At 39.2% G+C, this 23,506-nt stretch overlaps 1 protein-coding gene across 3 annotated transcripts in view; it reads left to right on the plus strand.

The window, feature by feature from the left end:
- Positions 1-18,999, plus strand: part of PLCG2 (phospholipase C gamma 2) — a 53,519-nt gene extending 34,520 nt beyond the window's left edge. For 2 of the 3 annotated variants that reach the window (XM_059857417.1, XM_059857416.1), the window contains exons 19-33: positions 631-750; positions 1,783-1,963; positions 3,189-3,257; positions 4,369-4,478; positions 5,270-5,366; positions 6,299-6,365; positions 6,624-6,781; positions 9,416-9,518; positions 10,476-10,685; positions 11,270-11,415; positions 12,417-12,531; positions 13,625-13,792; positions 14,107-14,195; positions 17,550-17,734; positions 18,513-18,999. In XM_059857417.1, the coding sequence (XP_059713400.1) occupies positions 631-750; positions 1,783-1,963; positions 3,189-3,257; positions 4,369-4,478; positions 5,270-5,366; positions 6,299-6,365; positions 6,624-6,781; positions 9,416-9,518; positions 10,476-10,685; positions 11,270-11,415; positions 12,417-12,531; positions 13,625-13,792; positions 14,107-14,195; positions 17,550-17,734; positions 18,513-18,555 (1,861 nt within the window). In that variant the 3' untranslated portion in view covers positions 18,556-18,999. Of the gene's footprint in view, positions 1-630; positions 751-1,782; positions 1,964-3,188; positions 3,258-4,368; positions 4,479-5,269; positions 5,367-6,298; positions 6,366-6,623; positions 6,782-9,415; positions 9,519-10,475; positions 10,686-11,269; positions 11,416-12,416; positions 12,532-13,624; positions 13,793-14,106; positions 14,196-17,549; positions 17,735-18,512 lie in introns of those variants that run through there. The other variant, XR_009487986.1, reaches the window with a different exon arrangement.
- The last annotated feature ends 4,507 nt before the right edge of the window (positions 19,000-23,506 follow it).

The following is a 23,506-nucleotide window of genomic DNA, read 5'->3' on the forward strand; positions in this document are numbered from 1 at the left end:
TGACTTTAAAATTCTTTTTTTTTTTTTTTTTTTGCCCCCCTGGGATCTGGGAGTCACTGACCACCCATAGATGACTTTAGAGGCCAGTGACATGGGAAGGAGAATTTAAGGGTTAGACTTTCTTGCCTTTCTGCATAAGCTGGAGATAGACTGCCACTCTAAGTGGCCACAGCTTCACTGAAGGCACATTGGATCCAAGACAGGTCCATCCCTATGGTGAAAGATAAAATCAAGGTTTGAATAAAAATACAAAACCCTGGTGTCTTTCTTTTGTCTGTCTTTATCTTAAATTACTCTGTCAAAATGGAATAAATACTGAAAACTGAATGGCAGACTAAAAGCAGGATGCAGTGCCTTTGTTTCAGGAACAAATGCAGATTTATGTTTTATGATTTCAGACAGACAAGGTGTTCTGATATATTCTTGATGCTTTCATCCAAAATAAACTGCTGTCTTACAATGTTTTGTAATAAACTGCTGTCATAGGTGCCAAGGTGGGGAAAATCTAATGCATAATTTTTCTTAGAATGTTTGAAACTCTGTTGTTAATAACGCTGTCTGTTATTTTCTAAAAACGACATTTGACAAGCCTTGTAATGTTTTGCCCATCCTGGTTTTTCATTGCTGCAGTTGGTACTATAACAACTTGAGTCGGGGTGAGGCAGAAGACATGCTCATGCGAATTCCTCGCGATGGAGCCTTTCTCATTAGAAAGAGAGATGAACCTGATTCTTTTGCCATGACTTTCAGGTAAGAAAAGACAGATAGGACTACCTTGCCTAGCAGCCCAACAATATTCTGTTTTTTCTTTTTAAAAAATTGATGGTCTTTTTAGAGTCATGCTTTTCTTGCTTTCAAACTTTGAATAATTAGCATGGTTGATTCATGCAGCGGGTCCAGAGTGTATGCAAGAGGTAATTTGTGACTGGCCTGAACCTTTGTGCTTTTATAAAGATTGTTTGTATAAATCCCATTCTTCCCTTAGAGAGCTATGGGTGACCCTTCTTTCATTCCCTGACACTCCTTGCTAGACAGTGTTATTTTGAAGTTTCCTTCAAAACTGCAGTGCAGGTGCGGGTTCATCAATGATTCTATGTCCTTATCCCCTAGAAATCCTGGCCTGTCATAAAACTGAAATGTCAAAGTGAAATTGTTGGCTCCTCTTGCCAGGGCAAATAGTTTTAAACAGTTTTGTGGTTCTTGTAAAAGCATTAATGAAATATATAGAACTGTGATGTTCTGCATCATGCCTTCAGATCAAACTGTGTTTCTCTGAAAATGTATAGTTTAGCAAAAGATAAAGTTTCTTACTTACCTGCCTTATTGTGTATTGAAGTTGTCCAAAATTCCCCAGTCTCCTGTATACTTCAGGGTGAAGTTTTCTGCTGTTACCAAGCTGGACATTGAAGTAACTGGAGCTGCAGCATCTCAATAAAACCATTTCACACCAGGAAAAACAAGAAGTACCAAAACTTCAGCAGCTTGAAAAGGGCGTAGGGGTCTTTTTGGATGGGATGATGGTCAATGGATGGTTTTACTGCATTTATCAATGCAAACTCAAACCTTGTGTTCAAGCACAAGTGATATTTATTTTTCTTTAAAAATTGATTTCTGTAACTACCTAAATAATTATAATAACCACAATAATTGAATAAAAGAGGCTTTGTTAGGGAAGTCATTTCACACGACGAAGATGCACAAAGCAGCTGTGGTGCAGTTCAGAGCCCTGGTGCTCTGTCTGTGAGCACTGACACTTTTCCCAGCTGTGCCCTTGTTCCACAGGGCAGAGGGGAAGGTGAAGCACTTACGAATCCAGCAGGAGGGGAGACACTTCGTGCTGGGCACCTCGGCCTACTTTGAGAGCTTGGTGGAGCTGGTGACCTACTACGAGAAGCACCCGCTGTACAGGAAGATGAAACTGCGCTACCCTGTGACAGAGGAGCTGCTGGAGCGCTACAGCATGGTGCTGGGATAGACTGGGATGGGCTGGGAGGGACTGGGATGGGCTGGGATGGGCTCTGGCTCTGGTACGGGATCTCTGGGAGAGGTGAAGCAGGTCATTTCTATGAAATTGAGATTGCTGTACTGACTTTTCTCACAAAGGTGTGAAGAACAGCTTCATCTTTGATTAAAAGCCAACTCTTGTCTTCCCCATGATTTTATTAGAGAAGCCTCACTGTGTACTAGGGGTCGTTGCACTACTAAAATGGGTTTTTGATAATAGCCTTGCCTACAGTTGGCCCTGTCTTCTATTGCTGAAGTGGGCATTGATCTTAAAATGTTCATGCAGATGCCAATTGCTAAGTGTTTCAGAAAAAATGAAATATTCTGCTGTGCCTCTCACTCTGGACATTTCAGGGACGGTGTCCCACTGCCTTCTGTGGTAAAAGGTACTTCTGAAAGCTTACTGTGAGATAAGCATGAGGAAATCTCCCCCGGAGACTTGTCTCTAGCCATTGACTAAACAAGGAGCCTGGATAATTAACTGAGGATAAAGGGCTATTTTCTGGATGGATGTGTTTCATTTTGAGGGAGCTTTGCTTTGGAAAGCCTGAGGTGCTGTCTTCACTTTTCAAGTATATGTCTTTTTGAAGCTGTAGGAAACTACATCTGGCAGATCTGCAGAAATCAAAACCTGGGGATTTTGTTTTTTTCTGAGGAGACTAAAAGAGACTAAAAAGATTTTAGACCTCAGGATTTTTTATAATGTTGCCTATAGCAAAGATTCTGTATCTTAGGACTGGGTTCAGATGAAATCACAAGGAGAGGATAAAATGAAAAAAATGACTCTGTATATTGTTGTAGAGTTATCTAATAATGAAACCAATACTGGTACTGAAGTACTGTAACACAGAAAGTTACAGAAGTGCAGTTATTTCTTTCCTGGTTGCACATAGAAGAGTACTCACAATCAAAAAACCTTTTGACTGATTAAGAGATTCCTTTATGAGGTATTGCTCTTTCACTGTTCATTAAACTGAGGCATAGACAGATTAAATAACACACTCATCTTCAGTTATGTTCAACTGCAGAAGTGAGCAAAACAGATGTGACTGGCTTCCCTCCTCTTCTGTTGGCCTGTGTGCTGTCAAAAAGGGGATTTCAGAAAGAAAGGCTCAATAAACATGAAGTTATTTTATAACTTCTCGATTCCTGAAACTTGATTATTTTTTCTTCCTTGTTTTTAGGAAAAAGATATTAATTCCCTCTATGAAGTCAAGATGTATGTGGAGCCCAGTGAAATCACCCCCACAGTGGTATGCTTTAAGAGTGATATTCACACTTACTGTAGACTTCTGAAAATTAGACTTGCTGGTTTCCTGTTGGCAGAAATAAAAAGAATTGAAAGCATCAGGCTGCTTGGTTTAGGGGGGACTGGACAAGAGAAATTTAAAGGGTGTGACTTTTTTCTAGCTTCTTATTAAAATTTGCACCTACACATTTTCTTGTGTGCAAATCCTGTAGTGATTCACTCAGACTGGGAATTTGGGCACTTTCTGCTCTTGGGTCTGTGGAGGTGATTTGGTTTGTAGGCCTCCAAATTAAATACCTGTGAGAAGATTTGAGAAGGCCAAATCTTCATGGAAAGAAAGGACAACATGAACATTTCTGTGTTTGTGGGTGTCTGTGCACTCTTGTTCCATTAGCAAAGATCTTCTGCATGCACAAATAAGTGCAGAGTTTATTCACATACTTTCTATAAAATTTTGGTGCTTTTGGTGTATTAATGAGTTATTAGAGTTTTTATCCTTTATATACTGTTTTAAAAACAGATGTCCCAACAAACATCACTTATCTGTAATTCTTGCTAGTGCTTGCCTACTTGTAAATTCTCGTGAAAATCACCTGCTTGTAAATTTTGTGACTAATTTTTTTAGTCTTTTTTGCCAGTGAATTTGCATTGCTGCTGAAGTATTTCAGTAGGGGTAAATTCAAGATGAAGGTTTAGCTCATCCTGCTGAAACTTCGTCTTCCTAAAGGAAGTGTGACCAGCAGGATTGCTGATGGGGTTTTGAAGTGGAGGTTTTGTAGGCACCTAAGCCTGAAAACTCCAACGTGTTATAAAAATAGCAGATTTATATTTCTCTTTGGTTTTTAAAAAAATTTTGGGTTTATGTTTTCTACCTTAATTATGTTGCAGCACCCAAGAAAGATTTTTTTTTTTTTTTCTTTTTCTTTTTTTTCCAAGTAGCATCACTTACTTCCACCAATAGATGTCACTCAGGAACTTCAGTATTTTGTTTTCTAAGCTTCATAACAACAGCGAAAAAATCCAATCTGCCCTATTGTTTTTGTTTTAAGATTGCATTATTGATTATTTTATGACCTGTCCCCTCAGATGACCCCTTTGCTCTGTTTCTCTTAAAGCCTCAGAGAACAGTGAAAGCCTTGTATGACTACAGAGCCAAAAGGAGTGATGAATTGAGCTTCTCTCGAGGAGCTTTAATTCATAATGTCACAAAGGAAACTGGAGGCTGGTAAGGACAGAGATTCTTCCTGGGAGGACTTCTGGTGGCTTACTAGGTGGAGGAAAAAATGAGCTTTGAGTAATAGTTTTTAAAAACTGCCTGTTTGATTGCTGTTTATTAACTGTGCCCTTATAAATCTTTATGCCAGTGTATTAAAAAAAAAACAAAACCCAAACACAAAATCCCCTCATCTTCAATTCTCCTTTCATTTCTTTTTCATTTTTCTATCCCACAGCAATAAACTCAGCCTGCAGAACCTCCATAGTCTGGTATAACCCTATTTTTCCCATAACACATCCATCCTTCCTGAACATTTGTGTGTTCTGGGAAGTCATTGCAATCATTGCTCTTCTTCTGTCCTTGCTCTGCTAAGCATTTCTCAGGAATCAAACCCACCTTTTTTAGTGCTCTGTACAGTCTCCTTTCATAACAGGTTTTCTTTTTTAGCTGGCTTGTAAATTGCTTGGAAAGCTTGGGAATCTAATGTTTCCCTGTAGTTTCTACAGGGTAATCAACCACATAATAGTATTTTTAGTACTGGAGGGGGAAAAAGCCTCTTAAGTCATTAATTGCAGTTTACAGTAACTGTAATCCCTCTGAAATCATCTGTTACTACAGTTAATGATTGCTTTGTTAGGGCTCTTAGCTACTTCATCATTTATATTTTTGGTGGTAGGCAGCTAGACAATCTAGTATGGGGTATTAATGACCAATTTCTTAGGGATTATTGCTTCATTAATGGCCTTTTGAAGCACTTTAACTTTTTTTTTCATTCTCTCTACTTGTCTGTTTAAATTCAGGTGGAAGGGGGATTATGGAGAAAAAGTCCAACATTATTTTCCCTCTAATTATGTTGAAGATCTGTCATCTGATAACTCTGCTGTGCTTGAAAATCAGGTGAGGGTTATGGTTTGCTGCATTTCCTTGGCTACCTACCGAAGTGGAAGTCTGGTTTATACACTCACAATTCCATGTGCTGTGTTTGAGGGAGCACAACAGAGGGATAAATGCATTCTTCATTGTTCTCTGCTGCTGAATATTTTTGTCGGGACATCTCTTGCTGAAAGCTATTTAAGGAGATAGAATATCTTGAGTTGGAAGGGACTCCCACATATCTATGGTCTTATGATAGCTGAATTGGTGAGGCCTTAGGGGATTCTGGTGGTTTCCTGCTAATAAAAATCATGAACAGTTTAATTTTTTCATAGGTTGGCTAAACAATAAGATTTAAAAGGTGAAACTTAACTAGTTTTCCTTTATAATCACTGTCTTAATATTTACAAATAAGAAAATTATATGTCCTAACACACCTTGAGTGATTTTACTCTCCATTATCAAGTTTTTATGCATAATCCAATCCTGTTTGTCAAAAGAATCTCGAAAATCTGGTCCCCTGTCTTGGACAAAGAGCTCTTGAACAAAAGAAAACAGAACTGAACAGTAATAAGTTTTGACATCTTTGAATTTCAAAAATAAAACATTGAATTCTTATGCTCTTCTGAAGCACTGCAAATGATTTTCCAGAGGTCTTTGGAGAAAACCACAAGTGTTACATTTTCTCCCCCCTGGTTATTGTAACCTTAAGCAGAGTTGAAAAAGGAGCAGTTATGTCAGGACAGAAGCTACTACAAAGTAGTCTTGTTTTGTCTTCTCTCACTGAAGAGACTCTTGTGTGTTTTTTAGCTATGAAAACAAGCTTTCAAACATTACAGTGAGCATGCTGTCAGTAAAGCTGAGATTAGATTTAATGGTGCACATTTATTATTTGTTAATGTCCTGTGTGAGTTCACCCAAGAGATTTAGGGTCAGATTTTACTCATGTTTTTCAGATCATTGAGGACAACCCGCTGGGCTCTCTGTGTCGTGGCATCCTGGTGCTCAATACATACAACGTTGGTGTGTATTTTCTCATGCTTATATATGGACTCCTGACCTTTCTCTATTGAGTAGACTCTTTTATCTTAAGCAGGAGAGATTTTAGAAAAACCAAACTCCTCAAACACCTACTTGTATTAATATAGCCAGCAGAATTAATATGTTGAAACTTGATAATAGTAAATGCTGCAATAAATCAACCATGACAACTTAGAAAAAGAGCTGTTGGATTTCAGTATAAATTTCTTATAAATTTCTTGCTATGGTATTACCTAACAGTGAAAATGCCACAAGGAAAACACAAAAAGCCTTTTGTCTTCATTCTGGAACCTAAGAATCCAGAAGATCCATGTGTTGAGTTTGCAACTGATAAAGTAGAAGAACTCTTTGAATGGTACCAAAGTATCCGGGAGATCACCTGGAAAACAGCAGAAGAGGTATTGCTGCAAAATTTATCTGTTGTTGTTTTAATAATGTACTGCTGTAAATTTACAATAGCTTTTGTCTTTAGCTGCCCTGTAGTGCTAAATGCTGCTCTCACATGGTCCTTCACCCTCTTGTATATTGCTGTTGTCTGCTCATTTTATTGATGCTGTGCATCTTGTTCCATAACCTCTCTGGGGAATAGTATATGAATTAGCATTTGATGTAAATTGATGTTCACAGGAGTTTTCCAGCAGAGTACTGTCAGTATTGCACCCTGCCCCTCAGTGAAGTGTGCTTGCTAGGCCAGAGTGGATACCACTACAATTTTCCATCTGGTCACACTGGTTCATCCCAGTGTTGAGCAGAAGCTCTGCTCTTTTCAGAGCTGTGAATCCACCAGTGAGGGTGTGTGAAATCTGTGCTGCCATTCCCTAAACTCTTCTTATCCTCTTTGCTAACTCTGTTTTCCAGTGAATGCAGTGGCACTGATAGAGGATTGCTTGGCTAATACTTTATTTGTAACTAATTACCACATTCTGGATTTCCCAGTTCTTCTAATTTCTAGGCAAGTATTTCCAAATACTTGCCTAGAGATTCAAGGATTCTGCCTAAGTTAGCTTCTATGTCCTTCTACTGCCACTTAAAGATATTCTCTAGGACTTGCTGTTCCTGTTCTGATGTACTAATTTACCTCCTTGTAATCTTCTCTAGTATTTAAGAAGTCTCTCTCTTGACCAAAAAGTCCTTACTTTGCCTGTGCTTAAGGATACTCTTTTTTTTTTTTTTTTGTTGCTTTTATTCATCTTTTATTAAGTAGGTGATATGGTTGATAGAAAAAATGTTTCAGTGTTTCAGGCTCGTGGTGTTTATCTGTCATATGGAGTGGAAGTGCTCTGAGGGTTGTCCTGGTCCTATTTATAGCAGACAAGTTGATATCTCAAGCAGAGGACTGTAAATACAGCAAGGGGAGAAGCAACAAGAGCTGTTGACCTATTGTTGGGGGAGGAGAGATGCAGTTCTTGTGCCAGGCTTTAATTTAAAAGTTAAAATGAGAAAAAGAGAGACACGACCTAAAAGAAGTGCCTCCAAATTGAATGTTTTTTATGCTACAACAATGGCTCTTCAGGAGCCTGGCAGCTTTTTCTCTCTCGTACAGTTGGAGCAGTCTGTGTTCAAAGATGCTTTAAAACTCATTTCTGTCAGCTGGGAGACTTTTCTCACAGCGTGGCCTCTACAAAGTTCACATGACAGACTGACTGCTGCAAGGGGAGGGGATGAAGATGAGGAAAGGCCCTTGTTGCCAGTATAGTTAAGAGGCTGAATTTTGGGGACGGAAAAAGCACAGTGAGTTAAGACTGTGCTGCAATGTGATACAGGGGGAATTTTAAATGAGTTTGGTTTTGGACACTGTCTGTTATGCATAAAAAATAAAACTAAGCTTCATGTCTCTTGTAATCCTTGCTCAGTACTGACACTTGCCATGCTCCCTGGGGTGGCTGTTCCTTGCTCTCCTACTTGGTTATATCCAGGGGGTTCTGGCTAGAAATGAGCCCATGGCACCAAAAAGTGACCTTTTGCTGCTCAGAGCTCTGAGAGCTCTGGTTACTGTTGAGCAATATCTGGGAACTGTGGTGGATCACCAAGTACACTGAGGTTTGTACAGCTTTCCCCAAGGTTATTTCCAAGTCTAAACATTGTATTCCTATTTGTTTTTTTCGACTTCAACGTATAATCTCTGGTTCAGTGAGATATCCTGGAAACCTGTGGCTCCCTGGTTCTGATTTTCATTCTTTTTATGTTTGCCGTGTTGAGGGAATTCTTTTGGAAGGCTTCCTGATTGCTGCTGCCTCGTGATCTTTTGTGCCAAAACTAATCACTGTTCAGTATGGGACTCTAACATGTTTTATCCTGTAGCTGCTTCTTATGCCTGAAAAGCCTCCAGCTCAAATGTCTCCACTCAGGACATGTCTTGCTGCTTTTTAGCAGTTCCCAGTCTCTGCTGGCAGGGAACACTGCTCAGCTCCCACAGAGCAGGTGCTTGCAAACGTGGAAGTAGAGAGAGCAGGTTTGGTACTGGGGATTTAACAAGCTTCACATGATTTTCCATACAGAACATGATGGGTTTGGTGCACAAATAGAAAACGACATAGGAATGATGCTCAGAGGGTTTGGATTTCACTGTTTGGGAGTTACTAACAAGACTCAAGTTCTGCCAAGGATTATAAATAGATACAGAAACACTTTACTACCCTTTGCATTTTTTCTGCATACATTTGCATTTATATGAGGTATAGGGTTAAGAATGTAACTAAAATTGAGTTGCATAGAGCCACATTAAAAGAAAAAACATGTTGCCAGGATTCCAAACATGACTGATCAGAGAAGGACTGAAACCCTTGCTTACAAAACGGCCCCTTTGTCCCCACCAAAAAAAACCCCTGTAAGTACACCCCAACTAAACCTCAGCATTTGGTTATTACCTGTTCTCTGAGCTGGGTCTGAAAGTGCATTACATCTGTGCAAGTGTCTAAGGTATCAGATAGGAATCTGGGCACCAAAGAAGGCATTCATTAGAGTGCACCCTGGAGCTACTGTGCCATAATACTTAGTGTTCCTAGAATCTAAAACTTTGTTATGTTTTCCAGGAGAACAGGAGGAAATACTGGGAAAAGAATCAGTTAATTGCTATTGAATTATCTGATCTAGTAATCTACTGCAAGCCAACAAGCAAAACCAAGGATAATTTAGGTATTGCCTTTAATATTACATTTGATTTTCACCCTTTCTTCTATCTTTACAGATGTTAGTTGGAATTTTAGGTCTGAGGATAAAATCTGTCCTACTGGAAAACAAAGCTCTGCTTCACCCAGGCAGTTTTCAATAGCACTTTGAAATTGTACACCAGGGAACTTGGTGCTGTTCATCTATCACAAAAAAGCTGTCACAAATTTTAATTAGTTAACTAGAGACACCCTCTCAGATGTATATTCCATGGGGAAGCTAACTAGTTATGTGTCAATTGACTTTTTTGAGATTAAAAACTCTGGCTGAACACTTGTGATTTGTTTGTAAAAAACCTTCATAAATAGGTTTACTGTGCATTTTTTAATTTTACTGTAAGAACATGTTTGCCAGGACTAAGCTGTTGAAATGATGTATGGCTTCATAACATAACTGGGCCTGTGTAAGTGCAGCTGTGGATTCTGACACTGAAATATGTACTTTTAATTCCAGCTTTTTGTCATTGATGCTGGAGAAGCCAGTAAATGTGTCCTTTTTCTTTTAGTTTCTTTGTAGATGTTTTTAATAAGCTGTCACTGCATTTAAGACATTATAATTATAGTCATTTTTTGAGGGATTGGCTAACCCTGGCTCACCCTTTCTTCTCCCTGTTTAGACCCAGGAAAAGAGGTCTCATTTAAATCTGTGTTATAGTGATCAGAAGTACATTATTAGCAATGATGAGATGAGAACATGACTGCAGGCTCTTATCTGTCCTTCTGTAAAGCATGTGGCAGGAAGGCAATTTTAACTTTCAGGCTTGATTTTCAATCACTTTGCCGTGACTGCCTGAAAACAGTGCCAATTATTGCATTAAAGGAAAAGGCAAAACAAAGTAAAACAAAGTCTTGGTGAAAATACAGTATAAATGTCAGCTTCTTTCTTCCTTTGCTAACCACTTTTCTTCCTCTTACCCCTGTGTAGACAATCCTGATTTCAGAGAAATCCGTTCTTTTGTGGAAACCAAGGCAGAGAGCATCGTTAAGCAAAAGCCACTGGAGTTGTTGAAGTACAACCTGAAGGGCCTGACTCGTGTCTACCCCAAAGGACAGAGGGTTGACTCATCCAACTATGACCCATTTCGCCTCTGGCTTTGTGGTTCCCAGATGGTGGCTCTGAACTTCCAAACTCCAGGTAATTTTCGCTTTGAAAAAGAATCTAATCCACCTTCTGTTTCACTGTAAATGAGCCCCTTTATGGCCCTTCTGCCCTTCTAATCACCATCCTAATTATTTGAAATTCTCTGCAAGAAGTGGTGTTGGAAGTTTGTTTTTTCATGTGTGAGTTGCCATCCAGAGCTGGGCCCCAGAAATAGGTCTCCAAAAGCCCTGTCTCTGAGCCTAACTGCCCCCAAGCCCTAAAAGATTTATTTCACTTTCCTCTCTTGGTAGGAAGCAAGCAGATATATTTAAAGTGAGTTTCAGATGGATGGATACAGCCACAGGGAAGGCTGTATTCCACTTCATGGTGAGGGCCAGCTAGTTTGTGGTACACTGATAGGAAGCTAACTGGGGATGGAGATGGGTGTTTTTGGGATTAGAATTGGTGGAAAATGGCCTGTCAGATTCAGTTACTGAAGGAACCGAGTCTCCCACCTTTCCAGCTCATTCTGATAAAGTGGTGACCAGAAAGAATTGTAGAGAGGAGCCATTAATCTGGTATTTCCTTAGCTTTATTCCAGGGGATCTTGTGCTGTGACTGTTTAACTCTCTCCCCAGATAAATACATGCAATTGAACCATGCCTTGTTTTCCCTGAATGGACGCACTGGCTACGTGCTGCAGCCAGAGAGCATGAGAAATGAGGAGTATGACCCAATGCCAAATGACTCCAAGAGGAAATTGCAGATGATTATGACAGTTAGGGTAAATCTCTTTTGTAAATGATGTTTTTTTACAAGTCATAAATCTCTATAAAACTAAAAATAAAGCTATTATGTTTCAGAGCAAGATCTGACAGATTGTCAAAATACTGTTTTTAAATGTCAGTGTGTGTGAGAATAAAACTAACTTCACTGGTTTCTGAAAAGAAATACATGTCTTTATCATGCTAATGAAGAACATGCTATAGGACTGAAAACACAGTCCTGGGATGATTTTGTGTAATTGCTAATAAATACATCAAAGGAACTAACTTGAATTTCCAATCAAATGAATTCTTAGTAGAAGAGTCCTGTTGGAGATTGATTAGCAGCAGACTAACTAGTTCAGGGATTTTGAGTGTGAAAGAAAGATAGTTATAATGAAATATAGAAACTGAACCTAATAAGCTGATCCCCCACTTTGTATTTAATACACTATGACTTAAGCTGAATGTCATCCTCATTTTTCTTCAAGAGATGAGTTTATCATTGGAAAATGTTGCCATCTTGACTTGGTGCCAAACAGGGTTGAACTTGTTTCTATTCTCAGTTGCTATGCAGTAAGACAGGTTCTTCAAAAGTATGTTTTCTGAGAAAGAAGAAACGCATTAATTACTCTTCACTACAGTTTAAAGGTGAGGTAAACAGGGCCTGTGAAAGCAAAGCAGAAATGTCTTGAAATGGGTATGTAATCAACACAGAAGAAAGATAACAAAACTTGTGCTCCAGGCCTGGCCTTGGGCTGCACACTGTGTAATGAATGTCAGCTACATTGTCTTTTTTTTGGTTTTTTCCTTACAATGAAAATCATTGACTTACCCAGACTACTGGAGGTATTGTTATTGTTGGCACAGATAATAAATGCAAACATATTCAAGAGAGAGAATGTGTGCTTTTCCATGTTCTGGATTTCCCCCCCCTCTAGTTCTGTAGGCTACCTTCTGTTAGCAAAATGATGCCAAGTTTCCTTGGGAGGTGGTTCTAATTTACAGTTGCTTTTTGCAGGTTTTAGGTGCTCGTCATCTCCCTAAACTTGGTAGAAGCATTGCCTGTCCCTTTGTAGAGGTTGAAATTTGTGGGGCTGAATATGACAGCAGCAAATTCAAGACAACAGTTGTGAGTGAGTATCTGTGAGTTTCTGTGTTGCTGGGATATGGTTCTACTTCTAGGGTACTTAAATAAAGTGAGCAGAAGATGAACATTATAGGGGGATTAAGTTAACTGTAGCTCTAGACTGATGAGTCACAAACTCTTGTTCTTTTGCTTGTCTCGGGGTCTGTTAATTTGAGAAACTTCAATGTATATCAGATTTAGAAAAAAACAGTACTATTGCAGTTTGGGGAAAAAAGGCCCATTCTATTATGTTGTTGCCCATGCATAAGTTTGTGTATTTGCATATTTTAAAAAATTACTGTCTTGAGAGTGCCTCCAACAGTGCTAGTCAGCTCCCAAAAGTCTGGCCCAAATGGGGAGTTACTGCTGTGAGCTCCAGACTGTGTTTATTTAAACTGAGGTTCGAAGACTGGCATCCCCTTGGAGGCAGCTTGGGCTGTAAAATGGTTTAACTGGAAATGCATTAGAAGTTTGATCAAAGCTTAGTCCTGGGGAGTTCTGGATAAGGAATGGTAAAAAACAAGCTTTGGTTCTGATTATCCAAACCAGTGATACCAGTGGAAAATAAATACAGCATCAGGAGCAGAATGTGCATTGTGGCTCCTCAGTACTTCAGAGAAGATGATTATGATTTAAACTTTCTGTGGGAAGTGACCAAGACTTTAGAGAGCAAACTTCCTGGCTGTGTCACATAGACCAAATCTTGGTGTTCTGTACATAACTACAAAAATTGGACCAAGGTACATGAGTCTTCCTAGATCTTTTCCTGCTTTCTCTTGGATATGGAACATGAGGCTTATGAGTGTGAGAAATTAATTAGCTTTTTCTCTTATTTATACATACATGTCCTAGGAGGTTTTATATGTTTGAATACAAATAATAAGTTTTCTTCATGGATTTTCATCCCTGCCAAGTTTTCTCCCACTTCCACCACCAAGTAAACAAATACAAACTTTCTGAAGCAAGGTTACAACATGAGACAGATGGCAAATAGGAATTTTGGGCTTCTGTATCCCTAGAAAATTTCCTGGGATATATACTCATATGTGAATGAAGTGAAATTATTGCTTCATACTGCAAGTGTTTCCTTTTCATTACAGATGACAATGGCCTTAATCCAATTTGGGCACCTTATGCAGAGCAAGTGAGATTTGAAATTTATGACCCAAATCTGGCATTCCTGCGCTTTGTTGTTTATGAGGAGGATATGTTCAGTGATCCCAACTTCTTAGCACATGCCACTTTTCCCATCAAAGGAATCAAATCAGGTGAGATCAGCAGCTATAATGAGGTGCTGTTGAGCATTACTGAGCTGTGCCTTCCTCTCTGATGCAAGACTCCATCCTGCCTCAATGAAGCTCCTTCCTCTGGCTTTACTTTTCAAGAGCATGTGAAATCAGGTGTTTCTCAATTTTGCCAGTCTTGCCTTTTGCTCCTCTGCAATTGCCATAGTAGAGCCTGCTCTCAGCAGAGGAGCATTTGAGCACTGAAGAATGTTGAAAGTATGCACCATGTCTGTGACTGCAAATTCTCCCTTGATGGATTCTATAATTCTCCTTTGTTTTCCTTCCCCCTGCCTCAGGTTTTAGGTCAGTTCCCCTCAAGAATGGCTACAGTGAAGATATAGAGCTGGCCTCGCTGCTGGTGCACTGTGAGATGCAGCAAGTTCTGGTGAGAAGCACTGGGTTTGTTGTGTGCACTTAGGGTGTCTGTTACCAGTTCTTTGTGGGAACCATGAACTGAGGATTCAGTTTCCTGTTCTGTGTCTGATGTGCTGTTGTCAGGCATTCCTTCTGCAGGTACTGGGGAAGACAAATAGCACAAATTGAGTTACTCTCCCTCTGGGTGGACAGATTACACGGTTGTTAAAAGAAATAAGGCACAAACAAAGCCTCATTACCTCCAATAGTTTTTGCTGTAACAGCATGGTCGTTGTCTTTCCTTGTTAACTGACTGATGCCATGCAAAGCTAGCTAAAAACAGCTTTGGCTTCATAGATTAATCTTTTTTTTAAGGTCTTACATAAAAAGAAATCACTTCAGCAATAGAAGATAGTAATTTCTCCCAGTATTTCATTAAAATAAACAACCCATCAAGTAGAAGAGATATCTGGTTCTTAAAGAACTGCTAATCTCCTTCTTTTAAGCCTCTTTAAACACCTACTTGAAATAGTAGTATTTTAAAACACATAGGGGAAAAATAATGATGCTCATGAATTCAGGCATTAAAGCAGCTGATCTGTGAACAGTATTTGTTGGTGTTCCAAGGGTGCTGCTGTATTTGTTGATTTGTAGAATGTTTCTCAGACTCTTTCTCAATAATATATTACATAATTTAAATACACTTGTGATATGATGAAAGTTTAAAGCTGCTGCTGGGAAGGGGCTATTTCAGGGTGCTTTCCAACACCCTTCTGATTCAGGGAAAAAGAAATTTCCAGTTCTTATTTTTAGTCTGTCAAACCATTCAGGCCCACGCTGCACTTCACACTAGTGACATTATTTTCCTGATTGAAACATCAGCTTCTGTGAACTCTAAGTCATTATGTCTCTGGAGGGATTTGTGCCTACAGTTGCATACACTGAACTGGAAATTTCTGAATTCAGTCACATTGTTCTTCCCAAAGAAGGGGAAGCCTTTTTCAAACATCCTTTGTGGAGGTTTTTATGAAGCCACCTTATAGCACCTGATGTAAAATGACAGTGTGTGCAATGACAGTGTTTGAAAGCTGTGGTAGGTTCCTCTGGCTGTGGGCCAGCCAAGGGTTCTGAGAGCAGGAGAGGATCAGAAGCTGAGACCAGGGATGTGTGTGTGAAGAGGAGACCTGTATCCTTTCAAGATGATACTTAAATTGCTCATATTTCATGGACTCAAGTCTCATAGGGAGGCCTGATAAACTGCTGGTTCTGGGCTTGCTCCCTTAGAGAAAACTGACAAAGTCACCATTGCCTAATGCTGAGCATGGCCATCACTTGTGGATGCATTGCAAACCCCTCCTGCCGTGGTTTCTCTTCAGGAATCCAGATCATTATTGCCTGGGGCAGGAGCAGCTCTCAAATGTTGTTCATAGCAGCAGTCTGTCCCCCAATCTGTCAGCACTGACTCCTTTGACAGTAGCACATTTCACACTCTAGAATCCCCTTCTGCTTGTCAAGCCAAATGAAGATGCAGCTCAACTCGGTGTTTTTACAATGCCTGGTGGCAATGCAGTGCAGGACAACTTCCAAAAACTTCCTTTTGTTTGGCAGCCTGCAACAAACCCAGACTCATCACAGTTGTCAACTCTAGAACTTTTGCCAGGTCATTCAAGAAGCATCAGAAAAGATCAGGGCTGCCTCTGTTCCTCTGCTTCTTTTTAAAAAAAGTGGCCTTCCATAAAATAATGCCATTTAATAACAGGTCTGTTTATATACAGAGCCCATCTGCGTGTGCTTGGAGATGAAATACAAAATTGTGATGAGGAATTAGAGATGGCTGTGGAGTTTATCAGGAATAGTAAAGTGACAACATTGTAGACACAAGCATACACATTTGTGAATTATTATGTGAGGCCTTGGTAGTTCCTGTACAGCTTGAACAGGTTTTTTGATATTGTAGGAATCATATTATACTGAGGTGGTTGTTGCACCTAAAGGCATGTCTTATTTGCTTGAAAATTGATTTACTTCCTTCAGAAAGTGCATGTATTTCTTCAGCATTTTCTGACTACAGTCAGCCTCAATGCTGTATATGTTCTTGACTTAAAGATTGAAGTGGACATCTTAAAATGCAGTTTAAGCTGTATCTTTGTGGATACATTTATTTCTAAGAACTAACAGTGTACATATGCATCTTGATGATTACACCTGCAAATTGGTAATTAGCAACCTGTATTTCTTTTGTGATTTGGGAATACAAAGCTTCCTACCCCTTTACAAACAAAAATTAAATAAATTACTCTTAAAGTCTTAATCAGCAATATAGCAGTGAGGCTGTTTCAATTGTTCCAGCCCATGCCTGCATAGGAATGTGTTTCAGGAGGAAAAAAGGGTTTAGGAAAGGATTTGTTGCTATAACTGAAACCTCTTGGGTATGTTGCTAAGCTATCAATTTTCCTGGATCTGGACTGAATGCAGAAAGAGGCATTCTTATTAGTATGCTGCCTCTGAAAATGTTTGGATTTATTACATTTATTGATTGCATGTCATTTCTTGTAGAAGGAGTATCTTGTTTTGCTGCTGATGTGAAAATTAAGACTTCAGTCCTGCCAGTTCTATTCCCCACTAGTAACTCTATAAAGAGGCAGCTTTTGCATCCAAAGTTTTGAAGTATTGAAATAATTTGAAGTCCTAAAGGGAATCATGATGATTGCTTATGATTGTGGAATATTTTGAGACCTTCTTCTGTGAGCCACAATTGAAACTCAGACCTACTCAGTTCCTTTACTGAATTGCCATAGTTACATAGAAATACAGGATCTGTCCTTCTTTCTTGGTACATCTGACTATTTGCTGCTGTATGGGGTCCTATTTACCAGTCAGTATTTTGACCTTTAGTCTACATTTAAATAGAAAATCCCCAGGATTGTCACTTTGTCACACTATACACAAATATGATGGAAGAGCCAAAACCTAAACATTTAAAATATGTATTTTTAATATTATTATAATCTGATAAGTGTATCATAATCATGATACACTGTCTTCTGTTCTTTCCTCAACAGACTAGCATGGTCTGTTAGGGAAAAATATTCCAATAGAAATGTTTAGATACACAATATTTGCAGCTTGTGCTAGAATGTCCCTGATGCCCGTCAGAGGGTGTGGTGGTCTGTGGGGCTGAGGATTTTTTGTTTAGTGCTTTCTAAGTTAGTTTGTTTTCAGAAACATTCCAGAAACATCCTATCAAACTAATTTTATAAAATGCTCTCTGCAGTTATTAAAATGTGGTTAGGAAAACAGACTCCTCCCCCAAACTCTGCTGATTCTGTGTCATTTTGGGAACGTGTTTTACAACATCACCTTGATTTCCAATATCCCTTTGAAGGCAAGTGAAGAGGAGCTTTATTCCTCCTGTCGGCAACTTCGGAAACGCCAGGAGGAGCTGAACACGCAGCTGTTCCTCTATGACAGCCACATGAACCTGAGGAATCCCAACAGGGATGCTATCCTGAAAGAATTCAACGTCAATGAGCACAAACTACAGATTTATCAAGAGACTTGCAGCCGCAGGTGGGTTGATGATCATTCTCCCTTCCAAGGCAGCTCTGTCTAGACAGGATTTATGGTAAAGAGACCTCAGCCATATCAAAGGGAGCATCTAAAGAGTGGTGAGGGTAGAATGAGCTCATCTGGAACGAGGAAGGGCTGTAGAGAAGCCAGGCTGGGCCTCAAGCCACTAGAGGCCAGCAGAAGCTGAGGAATGTGTGCAGTGGAATCTCAGTCGCAGCGATCACAGTGACACTTGTAATCCTGTCAGGTTTTATATCCCTCTCTGCTGCTCTCTGGGAGGAAAGCCTGGAACTATATACAGACAAATAAATAAACCTCTTCACTCTTGCTACACTATCAGAGTTATGTCCCTGGAAATGTCATGCACATATGAGATATGTGGGAACAGATACACAAACCACAAAAGATAAAACCAGGATTGAGTTGTAACACCACAGCATTGTCAGTTCAGTGTCAGTGCATTATCCAGAGCTTAGGGGAAGGTTCCTTCTCCTTTGCTGCCACCTTTGGGCTGGGTGTGAGGGAGATAGAGGGAGGGTTCATGTACCAAGAGGAAGTTTTGAGTAGATCTCAAGACTTTAAATATTATTCCTCTTTTTTGTGGGTGCTGAACAGCTGTGTGAATCACTTGTTTGCTCCCATTATTGGAGAAAATATTGCAGGGCTCATTGCTGATACATTACTTGCCACTGGTATCCAAGTACATTGAATTTGGTAGACTGTTTTCCTCTGAGAAAGTCCTATTAGGCTTGACTTTTTCCTTTTCTTTTCCCTTAAGATTAAAGGAGAAGAAAGTCAGTAACAGCAAATTCTACTCTTAGAGCCCATCATTCTTTGATGTGTGCTTTATGGTGCAATTCAGGAAGAGATGAATTAATCCTGATCATCCAACTCAGTGACGGTCCCATCCGACAGAATGACTGGAAGAAGAGAAGGAAGAGGAAATATGAATTTCCTTTATAATTTTTCTTCTAAGAAAAACTGTTTTAATACCTAATAATTTATATTCTGTACAAAGCATACCCTCTGTGTAGGCCAGAACTTCTGTGTGTTCAAGATTTTTAAAACCTGAGGATGTGTAGTTGGATGGACCTCACGTCTCATTATCAATACCTGAAGTACAAATCATCTCCTCTGTGTGTGTACACAGATAAGACAGTCACAACAATTTGCATGCATGGAATCACACCACTTTAACAACCTGGCTCCTCAAGACTAACTAGCAGTGAGTTTTTAATTTATTAAATGCTGTAAAAGCACTTCTACACGAGCATTGTCATGTCATGTATGTTACAGTCCTCAAGACAGCAGATTGTGCTGCTGATACTGTATAAAATATTTTGGGCAGCTATTGTCTCTTATTAAAAAATTTCTGTTACATTTTCAAGAGCAAGATAATATGTTAATTTTGTTGAAGGCAAATATCCTCTGTTACTGTAGCTGTGTTTTTCCTGTTGAACTCTCTTTAAAGGTTCAAGAAAGGAGCAATGTGTGAACCTCTATTCATAGCCCCTGTGAACTTCTGTTCACAGCCTCGAGGCACTGGAAGGAAAAGTTTTAAGATATGCAGTAAGAGATATCTGTTTCTTTGCAGAAAGGGAAGGTATTTAAGATTCTGAGGAGCACTTACTTTTGTACAGTATCATTTCTGCAAATCCTTTCAGCAGCTAATGTGCTTAGAAATGAATTTTTAAATGAACTGTCAATTTTTAATCTTGCAATCCTACATAGACGATAGTCAAATGATAGTGTTCTGTAAATGTAGACTGTTTTCCCAAAATGTAACTAATCCAAGAATGATAGTGTGCACAAATATAGAGGTACATCCTTCTAGTGCCTTTAATCAAATCAAGAACATGAAGCTGCAGATGAGAATACTGGTTAGATTAGCAAGTGTATTTTCCTGCCAGAGCAGAACTAAAGGCCTTCAATGGAATATTTAACAGCAGTTGTCATCATTTGTGTATGTGTTGTTCCTTTGTGCTAGTGCTGTATTGTTACCATCAAATTCCTGGTTGTTGTATCTTGACATGGGATGAGTTTTGCTCTCTATATTCCCAATTTCAGTGTTCAAATGTGTGCAGAGGAGTTTAGTTTTGGAGTGACTGCCTGAGGCATAAAATGCTGCTTCCACAGAGCTGTACTTCTGATCACAGAGGACTTGCATGGATTTGGGATTCATGGCCTGATGCAGCTGCCTCAGCAATTTTCAATTTCTCTTGCTCCCCACGCTGTGAGTTCTGTTGTTTCAAGAGGCATGTAATTGATGCCATTGTGCATTCACAGATGATGGTTTGAGGAACCCCCTTGAGGTTTTAGCTATTCTGTAAAGATAGTCTTGTCTCAGAGATGAAAGCGTTATAATAGTGTATCCCACAATGGGGTGGCTTCTGTAAATTTTTTATTATAAAGAAATTAATTACTAATCACCCAACTGAAAACAGAGAAAAGTTAAAGACAATTCTCTCCTTTTCATCCTCCTTCCTGAATCTCTTCAGTACCCAGCTGTGATTGACCTGTTCAAGGATTAGATGGGTCTAAACCCTGCTCAAACATAGAAAAAGAAAATCACATCAACTGTGGATTTGGGAGGTGGAGCTGTAAACTAGACTGCTGTATAGAGCTGGTTTTATCTTCATTATCCAGGTGTGGATTGTTCTGCCCGTCAGAATTCTTTTTAAGCTCAGTTCTAGAGCAGACCCAACCAAACTGTCCATTTGTCCTGGCTTCCTCCACTGGTGTGTGTATTCCTGACACAGCACAGCCACTGTGTGATGGACACAGGAGCGAGTCCCTCGTGCTGCTCTTGTGCAAATATTTAAGAATTAGCTCATTTTGTAGTCCTTTGAAAAGTGCTGTGCACATTCTCCTCTCATGCATAATGTCAGGGGTTATAAGAGGCACTCCATCAGTATTTATGCAAATGCATTTTGTTTTACAGTAAAACTTTTTCCCAGAATGTGGTGTTACACTGTGTGCAGAATGAAAATACTGCAGTGACTCTTCTGCTGACGTGCAAGTGGTGGGCAAAGCTATTTTCTGTCTTTTGGTTCTTGCATTCTGTTTTATCTCCAAGACCTCACCTCTCAGTTCTTCCTTGGGGCAGGCTCTGTAGCAACTTTATCACAGTTGCAGCTCTTTGAGTATGAAAGTAGGTTTGAATGTGTGTGTGCTAATTTTTTTAATCCAGGAGGGAAAACATTTATACATTTTTGAAGTTAACAATGGTTAAATTGTTATATTCTTATAGAAATGGTTTTAAATCATTGAAATAACTTATTTTAATAAATAATTGTTGATATCTCACATTGATGAGAATGATGCCAGGTGCTTTTTTGTTTAAGCATTCTTTGTTGAATTTCATGACTTTTGCCAGTCATTTGAAGCAGTGAGTTCTTACTGAGAAGTGATCTGCTGGTGTGGTATGGTGTGCTCTGCTAGAGGTTGGAAGAAGGGCATTTCTGTGTTTTTAAGATGAACTGACTTAAAGATTGTTTCAGTAGACATGGTTATCATTGCACTTCCTCTGGCTCCAAACACACGAGGCAGGAGGAAAAGGTCAAAGATCGAGTTTAACTTGTGACTCCAAACCAACCTTTTTCAGTGAGAGGCAGATACAAACTCCAGCTCTAGTGAGAGTCAGATTTTTATGAGCTTGAACAATAAAATCTGAGCAAGGCAAAGATTAAATTTGTGGTAATCTGGAAGGACAGTAATATTGATGTTTACCAAAAAATTTTATCAGAACATTTTCTGCCTGTGAGGTTGCAGGGAGAACTGCTGCTGGATGGGTGCACTCTGTCTTTATGTGGTGATTTTTTAAATTGTTGGGAGTCTTGGGAACAGATTTTATCTCATCTTTTGATCAGAATTACATGCTTATTGAACATGAATCCGTATGAGGTGTCTGCAGCCTAATTCTTCTGGAAGGTCATTAAATCTGACAAAGAATCTTTATCACCTTAGTGAGTATTGGTATGCATAAGTTCTGGAGTCCAAAACATTACTACATTTAGGTGTTTTGTTGCATGTATTTTCACTTTTTTTCCACCCCAACAGATCTGTTGAAAGCGTTTTGTTAGTTTTGCATTCTTTAACCTCAGAGATGGTGAGAAGGGGTGAGCTGTGTACCAGCCATTATCTTTGAATTCTGCAAACCAGTTGGAAAAATCTGAATGTGGTGTGGAAGCTGAATTGCAGTGGTTGAGGTCTGCTACAGTCATGTGTCAGCATTTTTAACTGCAGTCCAACAAGCTGGCTTTGTTCCAGACTGAAATTCCCTTTATAGCATGAGAAATAGAAGTTAAATATAATGAAAATTAACTTTCAGAATCAGTTCAGAGATGAATTTATCTTCTGATCCATAGCAATATTTATAAACATGCTATTAGTTTTAAAAGAATTTAAATTAAATTAAAAGCAGTTGAATTCATTGCTAGTCTACATTTTTAGCTGTTACTCCAGCAAAACAGGGAATTGTGAGCTTGACAAAAGTAAAGCAGTAGTTCCCCCAACACTTTTGTACTCCTGAATTACAGTTCAATCCCCACATTCTTTACAATATGTGTAAATTATCAGCCTTCAGGACCCTTTTCTCTGAAGAGCACATAGTAATTATTACACATGCCACTATACTTTGTAAAGTTTGTGGAAATCAGTAATAAATGGAAACAAAGGAACATTTTGGTTGGGTCCCTTAGGAGAAGGACCTAGAAAAATCTGGTTTGATTAAGCATCTAAAATAAATATATTTAAATATATGTGAGAAGTATAAGTTTTCATGTATATCTTGCAAATTTGTACCTTGAAATGCTGTGTCTGAGGTTAAGTAGCTGACCAAGTATTCTTAAACAATTCACTTTAAACATCAGCATCATCCTTTATAGTGAGGCACCTATCAGTTGTTCAGTAATTTTGAGGACTAGGAAAAATTGAATCTGAGCTGTATTTTCATTCTGCTCTTCCAATTTTCAAGTGCATTTCTGGTAATTCAGTTTCAGGAAAACAGGTAAGATGAAAATTTGAAAAGGGACGCAACACTTGAATTAATTACCCTAATTTACCCATCTATTCTTGTACGAGGAGTAATGACAAAAAAAAAAAACAGGAAAAGGGAGAGAGAATTCTCATTGTAAAATACTTCAAATAAAGCAGCTGTGACTGTCTTTACAGGGATGGAATTTTCAAGCAATTTTTGAGTATCTCTTTAAGCCACAGACTGCCTGTTTTCCTTTTGGAAAGAGTAAGTGCATCCTTCACCTCTGCTGTGGTCAGCACTTTGGTTTTTTTAATAGATGGAGCTAATTGATGGGGAATTAATCAGTGCACTGGTGATGGCTCTGGGGTGTGTCCCCACATTAATCCTGTGTGCTGGAGCACACTCTTGGACCATTAGGACAAAACAATTCCTCCTGCTCTGTTATCAGAGAGTTCTGGCCTTGACTCCAGGCAGATGAAAAGCTTCACGTGTTGAGCTCAGCTCCTTCAGGACTTCTGGTATTTGGGGTTTTGTGGGGCTATTTTTGTCTTGTCAAGAGCTGCTGCTGCCATACCTCAAACCTGACCAGGGCCTGAACCTCAGCTGGTATTGACAGTGTGGATTTAGGATTCTTTGCTTAAGGACCCTTCCATAGGTGATTTCCATAACCCCACCACTGAGATAAATAGCAGTAGCTGAGTTTTGCTAAAAGATTACAAATAGCAGAGAAAATTCCTCTGGGGCACAGGAGTTCAGTTCCCTACATTAAAAACAATTTTTTTACAAGACTTGGC

Source organism: Haemorhous mexicanus, chromosome 12 (genome assembly GCF_027477595.1).
Source record: "Haemorhous mexicanus isolate bHaeMex1 chromosome 12, bHaeMex1.pri, whole genome shotgun sequence".
In the NCBI taxonomy this organism is placed as follows: Eukaryota; Metazoa; Chordata; class Aves; order Passeriformes; family Fringillidae; genus Haemorhous; species Haemorhous mexicanus.